This window comes from Manacus candei, unplaced genomic scaffold, assembly GCF_025592945.1.
Source record: "Manacus candei isolate 608988 ecotype Guabito, Panama unplaced genomic scaffold, ASM2559294v1 h1tg000005l, whole genome shotgun sequence".
In the NCBI taxonomy this organism is placed as follows: Eukaryota; Metazoa; Chordata; class Aves; order Passeriformes; family Pipridae; genus Manacus; species Manacus candei.
In genome coordinates this window covers 16299876-16311750 of record NW_026138053.1, presented here as the reverse complement: position 1 = coordinate 16311750, position 11875 = coordinate 16299876, and the positions used below count along the sequence as shown (strand labels likewise).

The following is an 11875-nucleotide window of genomic DNA, read 5'->3' as shown; positions in this document are numbered from 1 at the left end:
TCAAGTATATATGCAATGAAGCGTATTTAATTACTGTTTTAATTACTGTATACAGAAAAAGAGAGGAAATATGATAAACATTTCCTGATAAGAGGTCACAGTGAGGTGACAGGATGTGAATTGGGCCTGGGTAATAAAATTTGTGTGTGAATGTGTACAGCAGGGAGTAAAAATTACCTGGGGAATTTAGTCCTATTGAAGAGTAAGATCTGTTGTGGATGACTCCCATCTAGAGATTTTCTAACCCTGGAGGAGAAAAAGGCACATAAAGCCTGATTAGATCAGCTCCAGGTTCTTCCAACCCAGGAAGCACTGCAGGGATGGCATTAGGGGACAGCCCTCTCAGTGACAAAGGCGAGCAAGGACAGGCCAGCTCTCCAGCCTCTCCTCTGCCCGGGGCTGGCCCCAGAGGTCAGGTCATAAGGAGAGGGGGCTGGACACTGGAACGGGCCTGCAAGGAAGCTCCCAAGGACTGCCAGTTATTAATGACCATTAATGCTCTTTTTAACAGGCTTATGAAGCACAGGGAGGTGCAGCAATAGTTGTCTGGATTGCTGAGCTGCTATTCATTGTATATTTACTAAGAGGAGGTTTTCTTCTGGTAACCTGAGTTTTGTTAATCTTTGTTAAATGTGTTAGCTGAGCATTTATATGCTTCTTCTATGTTTGTTTGGAAGACAGAAATTGCACTTCAGTTTTTCAATGGGATTTTTTTGTTCAACTGAATTTTGAGACTTTTTTGTTTTGCCCTTTTTTTTTTTTTTTAATTTTCCTTAGAAACAAAATCTGCACATTTTAAAATTCTTTCCAAATGAAATTTTCAGTTAGATAGACTTGGCTTCAGGAAGTGTTGGGTAAAGACAGAAATTCTAATGCAAGATAATTCTCTGAAAGTTTTGCTAGCCCTTCTTTTTTGCTGCAGTTGTTCCACGAGAGTTTTTTACATTTGTGAATGTGGGAAAAAATGTTTGTGGCTCTGCAGACAACATGTCAGGTGTGCAGACTGGCAGAGTTTTTCAGAAGCAAAAAGAAGCTATGAAAAGGCACTCTGGCCAGGCTTTGAGACCAGATATAAAATCATGCTCAAGCTTATGCAGTTTTTCTATGTGCACAAATATATAAAAATCTGCCTAAATGTAAAAGATTTAATTTAGCTGTGCTTTTATTCATAAGGTTTTCTTAACATGACAGGAGCTAGTTATGCTGATTTATTTAGTCTTTAAACCATCTAGGCATTAACGTCTAAGTAGGCTCACAGTCCACAAAGAATCTGTTGGGAACGGAAGTGGGTCATTCCTACTTGATTTGCAAAGTGAACCAGTGACTACAGGGCAAGAAGGCCATGTGTGCAAGGTGCTCACTAGAGATTTTGAAACCTAAAGGGAAGGCACTAGTCCTGGATTGTAATTTATAAAGATGTGCAGAATGTTGGTTAACTTTGAACAACAATACAAAGAAAGTCAGTTTTATTATCTCTTGAGAAGCATAATGTTGGAATTGCATAACAAAAAAGTATACTTAACTGGCTGTATTCTGTGATAGTTGCTTGATTGGATATTGGTAAAAAGATATTAAATTACAGAGAATCCAACAATTGAACTTCAAAGGTAACAAAAAGGAATCCTTTAACTACGTAGGTTACAAACTATTCAAAAGCTTTTCTGCACTGGTTTTCAGCAAGGATCTATAATTGTTTGTAATAGATTTTGGTTTTCATCATCTTGGTTCTAGGGCTTACTGAAGCTTCCTTATACCAGAGCAACCTGAGTATTTCCCACATACCAAAAACCCTCTGAGTAAGGTAGAACTAATTATATAATTTTCTTCTGCCAGGTTTTCCTTTGAAGAAATTGTGAAGAACTGGCATATTGCTGAGCTCACCTTCCCAATATGTTTCCTGTAGCAAGAAGTAGTCCCTCAGCTTAAGAAACAAACAAACCAACCCCACAAAAACTAAGCAAACAAAAAGCCTAACCTGTTTGCCTGCTCACATTAAATATCAGTTCTGGGAGTGGTTAAGCTCTGTTAAGAAGTTACCCCGAAAAACTGTAGAATGGTCCATCTTTGAAAATTTTAAAAACTTAACTTGATGAGGTTCTAATCAACCTGATATAACTTCTAAGTTAGTGGTGCCTTGATCAGGAAGTTTAATTAAATTACACCCAGCCATCCCCTCAGCAGGAATCTCTCCATGAGAAGTTAAATCAGTCAAGTATATTAACTTACTGAATTCTGGAAACAGGATCCATTCAAATGTGGTTTAGAAGAGTTTGTTTTCTTAAGCACAGACAGCAGCTCTTTTGGGGCTTTCTTTCAAGTTTTTTTTAAAAATACATTCAGAATTTTTCCAAAAGGAAACATTGAAAACTGTTAGCAGCAAAGACTAGTAACTCAGAGAGGTGCTCTCTGAGTGCAGAGTGTCTATGTCACATATGTAACTTCAGCAGGTGTCTGTTGCCCCCTTCAGACTATTCCCAGTACTAGAGAAAAATAATTAGTTGGAAATTAATAACATTCTTTTGCACTAATTTTTGGATGGAGATAGGGGGAAAAACTCTAAGAAGAAAGATACTATTAAGATAGTTGCTGAATGTTTTTGGGTATTAGCAAAGGTTTTTCTTTGTGTTAGAAATGCACAGCAATGAAATTATCTTGATCAATATGACAAATGATACTTAAGTTACATCTTTAGCTCTCAGGTTCAATAGTCACAACTGAGGAAAAAAGATCTTAGAGCAAAGGCTGCAGACTGGGCTGTGGAAACTTGGAAATCAGTTCAAGCTTCCAGGGTGCATTTATACAGTTTTGGTTAAGTGATTCTAACTCTGTGATTCAGGTCTTCATATGCAAAACAAATTATGCCCTATTTCTCCTTTCACCTTCCTTCCACTTCAGAAAAATCTTTTGTAGCATGATCAATGCCAGGCTGGCAGAAGGTCTTCCTTCCTAAATCCACAGATGGGGGATTGCACAACTGGATTCTAGTTGCCTAAATATACTTGTGTGTACATGCAGTGCTCCATGTCCATACACTTACATACCTGTGTCTACATATGTGTGTTCAATAGCCCCCTAATCTCAGCTGAAGTGAAGTACTCCCTTTAAAAAGAACAAACCATCACCTCAGTGAAAATGCAGGCTCGGTCAGTATGACAAGGACAACTGCAGCTAGAAAATACAGTCACATCATGAAGTTAAGACCTGGTGTCTGAGATGTAATGTGGTACTTTGTTTTAGCTTACCTGAGAAGGCTTTTTAAAATAGACAAAACCAGAAGTTTTAAAGGAAGATTATCTTATGCATTATCTTTTTTCTGTAGGGAGAGAAAACTTTTCAGGAGCATAATTTCTATTTTGTATCCATCTTCCCCTAGCATAGCCTGTTGAGATAACAGCACATATAAATACCAGCCTTTTATAGGGTGATATTGCTTTAATATTCCCCACACACAATTTAAACAAAATGTCTAAGGAAGAACAGCGATACAGATTTGATGGTGCACTTCATTCCATATACCTCATAACATAAAGGTTTCCAGAAAATAAAACTTATATTTTTCAAAAGGGAAAGAAATACTGATAGTAGTTTTTCTAAACTAAAATAGTTATTTTCTACTTTGGTGAAGCTGGATTTTCAAAGCTTCTGAGTGAAGCTCTCACATACATACAATATATTCTACTTCCTGTCCTATTGTTACTCATTTTGCTGCTAATAGTTAAAAAAAAAAAAAGTAAAGTTTTTATGTTTCACATGACAGATTCTTACCACATCAAGGAAAAGCTTGACACCATCCTTGAAGTTAAATCACTCTGATGTGACAGAAGGTTTCTCCTGTTCACACAGATTATACATCCTTTGAGATGTAGTGATGCAGATACATCACTGAGGTATGTTGAGTGTTTCCTTTGTCAGCTTGCTGCCTTTTTTGTTTAACCCTATAAGTTTGGGTTTATCATCCCCACTCCTTGGCACTCAATGATGTAGGTATCATTACTGGGATCTTCATCTTCTGCTTTTGTCACAGTAAATTTGGCCTAAAAGAGGATTAGAAATATATCACAAATTAATTTATCACACACATAAGTTTAAATATTCAATATCTGACACCAAATCATTGTATTGCCATGTGTTTATATATATCAGAGCTTTAACAGGTTAAATTAAAAAAAACATTTAAATAAAGGTGGTTAAAGTATCTAACCATTCTAAAAGCATTTAACTTTAAAGTATGTTCATTTTCTACAGGAAAACTCTCATGTAAACATTGTAGCAATAATTTTATCCATGCTTATCCTCCATGATCAAGTTCAGCTCACAATACCTGCTGAACTCTACACTGCCTAGTTAGTTACTGGATGACAACTCATAGGTAAAACTTCCTGAATTTTTGGACTCACCTTTGTTAGCTGCTCTGCAAAGTGTATAGCTGTTTGAGTATGAAGTGTAATTGGTCCACTTTTCACTCTAGACACTCCCTTTGCTAGAGCCATAAAAATGATCAGCTGGAAGGGAGGGAAGGGGAATTATTAAGTAATTCTTCAGATTCTAGGAACCTACTGATGTTAAAAAAAAAAAGAAAAATTTGCAAAATATCTGTAGATGTAAAAGTGCAGTCTGCCATGTTTCATAAAAGTTCACGATCTTGATTTTTAAGAAGTTTGGAAATTACTATTTTAACACCCATTACCAAAGGGCTACTACTTTTCCACAGTAGATGCCCTTGAATCCTGTTACTATATTTAACTTTACTCTCTCTCATTGTCTTCCCCCAAATTCCCCAAAGTCATGTCAGACTCCAGGTTAGTAGAATACCTATACGGAGAGAAAACCTCAGGAAAAGGTTCTTTAATTCTAACACTTCCTGATCACATATTCACCAGAGAGATACTGAAAGACATTTGATTTGATTTACAAACATCACCGTGACAAGTACTCTGTAATGTGTGATACAATTCTGTGCAGTTCCATATACACCTAATCTGGCAGTGGCTTGTTCCCACCAATGGTACTGTGCATGCTTTGAAAAAAGTAGGATGAGTCCAAGACCTAAATAGCTCCTATTACACTACATAACAGTAATGTCTGCTCAAGTGTTTACAGCTAAGAGGTAACATCATCCTATCTAAAATAGCCCAAGATTCTTATAAGACAGTGGAGGGCTTTCATGCTCAAATGAAATTAGGTAAGAAAGACAAATGGGAGCACCTCCTAGATATTCTGTTCTCTAATAACTTCACTTAGTATCATTCTTTATATGTAACCAGGGAGCTATTTTCACACCACTACATGGAATGTCAAATCGAAGCGAATTCCTGCCTCTTTCTTCCATACTTACTAAGAGTTTCAGGAAGGGAAAATTTGAGGGTGATGGTACAAAGCCAGGAGCATTTGTGGTTCCTAAGAACTGTAAGTAATTTGCTAATTCTAGTGATGTTGTGATCACACATCTCTAAGACTTCTAATTAACATCTCATTCTTTCCCTGTTCAGATTTATATTCTTTGCAAGTAATACATACAGGCATGTTCTTACTACTTCAGCTTCATGTAAACACACAGGAGCCTTACCTGGTCTTGCAGAGAATCATCCACAGTTCCACCATGTTTAAGATTCTTAAGCAGCATCTCAGCTGCTTCAATGCCAACCTTGTCAGAATTCTTTCCTAACAGAGAAATACAGGATATTAGAAAGCTGACAATTACTATTTAACATTTTAAAAATACAGAAGGAAAAAAAAATTTTTTTGACTTTTTAAACCTTATTTTCATGCTCTTGCCTCAAATGTCTGCTTTAAAAACCCTTCCCATCTTATGATGATGTATAGTTCATACTTCCTAAGCAGTGGAATGAAAGTGGCCCCATTTTTCAGAAAAATGTTTGATTTCAATAGTTAAAACCCAAAATCACTTCTATTCATTTTAATCTAGATTCACTGTTGAACAGAAGCTTCACAGGTAAACCACAAAGTCCATGTTCCTGAAGTCCAGAAACATTTTCAGCTCAGTGATCCTTAACACTCCATTCTGATAAAAGGTAAGGCTGTAGTTTTGTCATTTTTGTGAATTTCCATTTACTGTTTTAAATCTGCTCATTTCCACTGTCCTTTATTACTAAACAACATCCATTTAAAAAATGCATCACTCAAAGCATCAGCTCTTTAAACAGATGATACTTCAGATTCCTATTTGTTATTAGTATATTCAGTTAAATCTCAAAGACTTCATGGAATTCTTACCTCTCTTGCCAAGTGATGACCCAGCTAACAAACAACCTGTTGAAGTCTCTGCAACAATGCTAAGCACAAAAGAACAGAATCAAAATTAGGAATAGAATCACTCACACTACACTTTATTTATCAGACATGTAATCAAAATCTAGCTAATCAACCAGCAAGATTACAGGTATCAATAGAAAGTTTGGACTCCTCTTACATTATTCCACTTCCAGTCCCAACAGCTTGATCATCAGGTTCTCGAACAGGCTGAATGTTAATATAAAGATCTCTGATTTCTTTTCTGATGCATCTCACTGCTGCTGATGACATGTCTTTTGCCAGCTAACAAGATAAGACACAAAACCAGTAATTAAATTATATAACAACAAAAGTATTTTTTCTTCATAAGTCTAATAGAGATAGATATAGAAACTTCAGTATCATCACAATTTCAAGAACTTTTCTTCATTCTTAGGGAGAAAGATTTTAGTCCTGAGTATATCAAAACACTAGATTCTAAAAAACCCCCCACAAATCCCCCCAAAACCAACTGCAAACCCCCCACAATTATTAGAATTATTAGAATATATGTACAGGATATATTCTATAAGAGATAATACTAAAAAATAACAATTTTATATCACAGGCAAGTGGGGACAGATGAAGCTTATCCCATCCTTGAGATCTAATCATAGCTAATATTCCGAGGTTTGGGGATTTTAAGACCAAAACCAGCAATCCACAGCTCTTCAAAAACTAACTCAATTCCTCCTCTTCCTTCCTCTAATAATTCCTAGCCTGTGTGTGAGAAGGAACCTTAAGGAGGTCCGACCACTCAGAACAGGAAGGGGGTATAAAGGAGCAAATTTCTTTCCATTTTATTTTTGGCTAAACCTACCCTTAACTTGCTCTAATACTCTTAGCAATGGTTGAAAAATTTGATGTTTTCTGACTTCTGCCTATTACAGTGCACCATAGCTTACCCATAAATCTATGAACAAGAGCCATAATTCCAGATTTAAAATAATCCACAAAAATAGGAATGATATATAAATCAGATATAAGATACCCCTCAATACATGCTAAATAGTCATATGAAGGATAGTGAGGATAGTGTTATCATTTCCTGTTTTAGCTATATATTGCTATGCAAGAACTGCATTTTAGAAATGTCCAATATACTGTTTTACAGCCTGAATAACTCAAACCATTTAATAAGGCTACTACTGAGTTTGTATGGGAAAGACTGCAGAATACTGGAACAGTAGAGGAATGTTAAGCAGATTACATGCAATTTTATATAGATATATAAAGCTGGATACTACCAGAACTATTATCAGCACTTACTTTAATAGGCAGTGCTCCAGCCACAAATGCTCTTCCATATATCTTTGTCACTGTGCCACGTTCTGTTAAGTTGATCGGGCTCAACTCTTTGACTGGAGACATCCGGACCACAACTTCACCACCTCCCTGAGGATAGTAGCCCCTATTTAGAAACAGTAATCAGATATAATTAAACACAAAGATCACAAAGAAACCAAGAAAAGGGCCAGAAGGCTCTTCATATATTTTTATGTTCTCTGTTACTGTACGTATGAATTTTCTTGATGTGTGGCTTCGAAACCTTTATAATGGAATTATGTTCTCTTACAGTATTACTTTGTAATGTACATCTTATTAACTACCTCACACCAACCTAACTGGCACCTCAGGAGAAGCTCAGTAGTATGCTGCCTGTTCAGCATGCACTGCCCTCAGGGGCAGCCAACAGGAGACATTACACAGCAGCTGTAGCATCAGCAATGAAAAACAGACGGGGAAGAACCATCTCACATTCATCATAAGGTGACTACACACACAGGGACAGCTAATGTGGATTAGTTCATGTATTATAAATTCATCCCTCAGTTTGATTGAGAGCACCTTGTGTGTGCCTCTGTGCTCACACACAGGTTCAGAGTGTGCCTCCGCCACATGACTCCACAACTCACCTCTTTTTTATGTCACAGTTAAATGTGAAGTTGAACTTTTCAATTATTGGCTTAAAAACCTGAAAAACAAACACATATAAAAACACAGAGGGTATTTATTTTGCATTGATAATTTCCCACTATTTTATGCAGTCTTCAAAAAAAAAAAAAAAGAAAAAGGCAAGACAAAAATTTCAGTTACATTATTGAAAAGAAAAAAATATAGCCAGTCTCATGCATACAGCTTATTTGACATTCCTCATACTTCACTCTGAATGCCACTTTGTGTAAAAGGATTTTCTTAAGGAAAAAGGAAGATCAAATCACAGCCCTTTTAGAATAAAGAATATATTTTAAATGAAAATTTCTTTAGTAATTAAAACCAAACAGACTATTTGCTGTTTCAGGAAATTCCATGAAACGTTGGTTGCTCTCTACATACAGTACACTAATAGTGTTATATTCCCATGCCTAATTCCATAATCACAAATACACTTGCAGTAAGAGCAACAGAAGTACAGCAGTTACATTGCACACATATTCATGAAAGATGCACCAAGCCAAAGGAATTTTTCCCTACCATGACTGTGTAGTCTATCTGAGGAGCCATCTCAGCATTAGTCCCACCTTTTAAATGAAGCTCTGATGGGGAAGCAGCAAACAGCACACAGGGCATTGCTACCTGCATCAGTAGACACACGCTCCTAAAAGAAATTTCATACAGTCATAACCCATAGAATTCCATAGAATCATTACATATCACAGGCTTTCCAGAGCATTTACATACTTATTTTATCTTTGAAATTATCTGTAAAATTGTTAGTCTTAAAATATTAATTTAAAACTTCATGTCCTTAGCAAGCCTAAATATGAGGGTTTTTATTTCACAAAAATTGCATCTTTAGTAGTCTTGTTTGAAATAAAAGTAATGTACCTTATCTAGTATACTGATGGGACTGTGAAAACTGTGGGTTTAGCTAGCAGATGATAAAAGCAGACAAGGCTTAGGCAGCAATAACATTTTAATACTTATTTAATAACAAAATATTAAGAAAACTATAAAACTGCTTATAAGCTGGTCAGCATCCCACACAAGAGAATTCAGGAGCATAGAAAATATTAAGGTATTAGATACAAGATTACCCTATCACTGAATCTCTCCACATTTCACAGAGATAAAAATGCTTCCAAAGTAAGTTTTCCAAAAGTAGAAGTTTGTTTTGGCAAAACAAAACAGTTATCTCACAGGGCTTTCAAACATAATTTTGAATTGTAAAAACAGTAATCACCACAGAACTGAGAAAACATGGGTTTGTTTTCTTAAATAACTCCCAAATGTTTGTGAACCATAGTGTTTATCTTTTTTTCTTGTGCTTAATTACCAATTCTGCTGCATTGTGGCTTACTCAAACTTTTCTATGTTAAGTTAAAGGCATCAGCTTGGTTGTTTATACTATTGCAGCTCAGAAAAATATTTCTCTTAACTTAAAGGGAACTTTAACTTATGCCTGCTCTGGCTTATGTTTCCAAACAACTGTTCACACCAGCCTTCCATAGCTAAACCCATTTACTCTGTTTTGCAACAGATTCCAAGAACAAAGGACCCAACACAGAAATACAGAAGAAACACAGACACAAGAACTGTTGATAGAATATGTTCCCAGTTCCAAAAGACTAGTATCCCATCGTGTACCACTATGTGTGTAAGTAAACTCTCAAAATTTACTTTACTAGGTAATGATTATTTCAGACTTCATGGATTTGAGATACTTATCTAATTTAATGCATTTGATCTGATATGTAACATACTAATGTGAGAAAATAACAGCTGAAGTTTTAAAGACATGAGCAGATATTTTTTGCTTAACATGAATCAAGTGTTCAAGTTTTATAACAACTGTAATTTTAAAACTATTATACTTGCATGTATTTTATTCATGCATATCCTTCCTATACTACAGGTTCTTTGGTAACACAAATCTGACTCAGGCAACACATCTTCTGGGTAGAAGATCCATGTATAGATGTTCTTTTTTCCCCCAGTCTTCTGTTATAATATTAAAATGACAAGAAGCCATGTACAAAGACATACCCTGCTGTTTTTGTATCTGCTATGTGGGTTCCACCTTTGATCTTCCCAGGAGTGAAGGTTATTTCTGTTGAGCCAATTTCTCCACCATTCAGCTTCCCATCACACAGATCCCGAACAATCTCCAATCCAGACAGATGCTGAGGCCTTGGAGTGACAATACAAAGTTAAAGATATATGCAAGTAGACTACATACTCATGTTACATTAAAAGAACTACAATACACCAACTAATAGAAACTACAATTGCAAATTTCTGATCAGTCAAGGACCAGAAATTCGCTCTGGTTGCTACAGTACTTCTCCTGAGTTCACAGGAGCCAAAGGAGCAGCATTCAGGCCATTCTGGAGTAGGCAGGATTCTGGTATCTTTTCCATTAGAATGAGTCCAGACAGACAGATGAGATGCAGGAGCAGTCGCTTGTCCTAATGTGATAAGCACTTGGACAGAAACGGAATGGATAAGGATGGCAATACTGGCAGAGCTAGAACCGGCTGTAGTGCCACAGGAGAGCTAACACGTTTGCTATGTATGTGTCTTCTTGTGCTTGCGTTTCCATTTGTTTGGGTAACTTACATAGGAAATACACTAGCTGTCCTTAACACTGTGCGCTCCGTGAGCCACGTTTCGCTGAGGCATTATATGACTGTATTTCGTGTTTCATTCTGTGTTTTAGCACCTCTGGAATCATTCCGAGGCGGCAGCCCTCACCTGCCCCGGCAGCGGCCGACGGGACCGAGCCCGGTTCATCCCCAGCGCTCCCCCGCGGGCACTCCTCGAGAGCCACAGACGGCATTTGCTGCTAACAAGGCTTTCTCAAAGCAATGGAAACACCAGTGTTTCAGACGAGAGCAGCGGAGGCTCTTTGCGCGTCCCCGGGAGGGCCCCCCACGCCGTAAGTGACCGGCCGAGCGCCCCAGGGCCGCCCGGGGCGGGTCTCACCTGAGGCCGGGCTGGTTCCGCCCGGCGCGGATCCGGCGCACCCGCAGCGGCAGCCCCAGCAGGCAGCTCAGCGCCGTGGACACCCGCAGGATCTGCCCGCCCTGCTCGGAGAAACGGCGCTCGTCAGGCGCTGCGGCACCGCCCGGCCGGGACCGCAGCCCGGGGCCAGGTAAGCCCGGGGCCCGCCGCTGGCGCTCACCCCCTCCATGATCCCGCCGTCTATGTCCACCCTGTCCCCGTCCATGGCTGTCGGCGAGCGGTGTCTCTCGCAGAGGCCGCGCCGATGGGGTCCCGGCAGGGCCCTGCACAGGGCGAGCCCCCGGCGAAGCAGCCCCGGGCCGAGAGCGGCAGAGGCACGTCCGGGATGCTGCGGTGCCGGTGCCGGGGCGGGCGGCGCCGCGAGCAGGCGCAGAGCGGAGGCGCCTCCCGCCCGCCTGCGTTGGCCGAGGGAGGAGCAGCCGCCGGGTCCCGTTGCCCGGGCAGCGGCCGGGCGCAGCTCCCGCCTCCCCACGGTACCGACCGCGGCCCGGCACAGGCGGGGATGCAGCGGCTCGGAGTCTTGGGGGGGGGCAGTGCCTTTCCCCTGTCTCGGCCAAGGGCCAGAGCGATGACAACCGCGGCACCTGGCAGGTCAGCGCAGGGGGAGAGCGGCCGGACT

The 11875-nt window shown here is 39.3% G+C and overlaps 1 protein-coding gene across 1 annotated transcript; it reads right to left on the bottom strand.

The window, feature by feature from the left end:
- Nucleotides 1-702: 702 nt before the first annotated feature.
- Nucleotides 703-11596, bottom strand: RTCA (RNA 3'-terminal phosphate cyclase). Its single transcript, XM_051803646.1, has 11 exons — nt 11417-11596; nt 11218-11318; nt 10279-10422; nt 8767-8890; nt 8208-8266; nt 7561-7702; nt 6431-6555; nt 6235-6293; nt 5567-5661; nt 4398-4502; nt 703-4034 (listed from the first exon to the last, which is right to left on the bottom strand). The coding sequence occupies exons 1-11, from the start codon at nt 11459-11461 to the stop codon at nt 3936-3938; spliced, it is 1098 nt and encodes a 365-aa protein (XP_051659606.1). The 5' UTR covers nt 11462-11596; the 3' UTR covers nt 703-3935.
- Between the last annotated feature and the right edge of the window lie 279 nt (nt 11597-11875).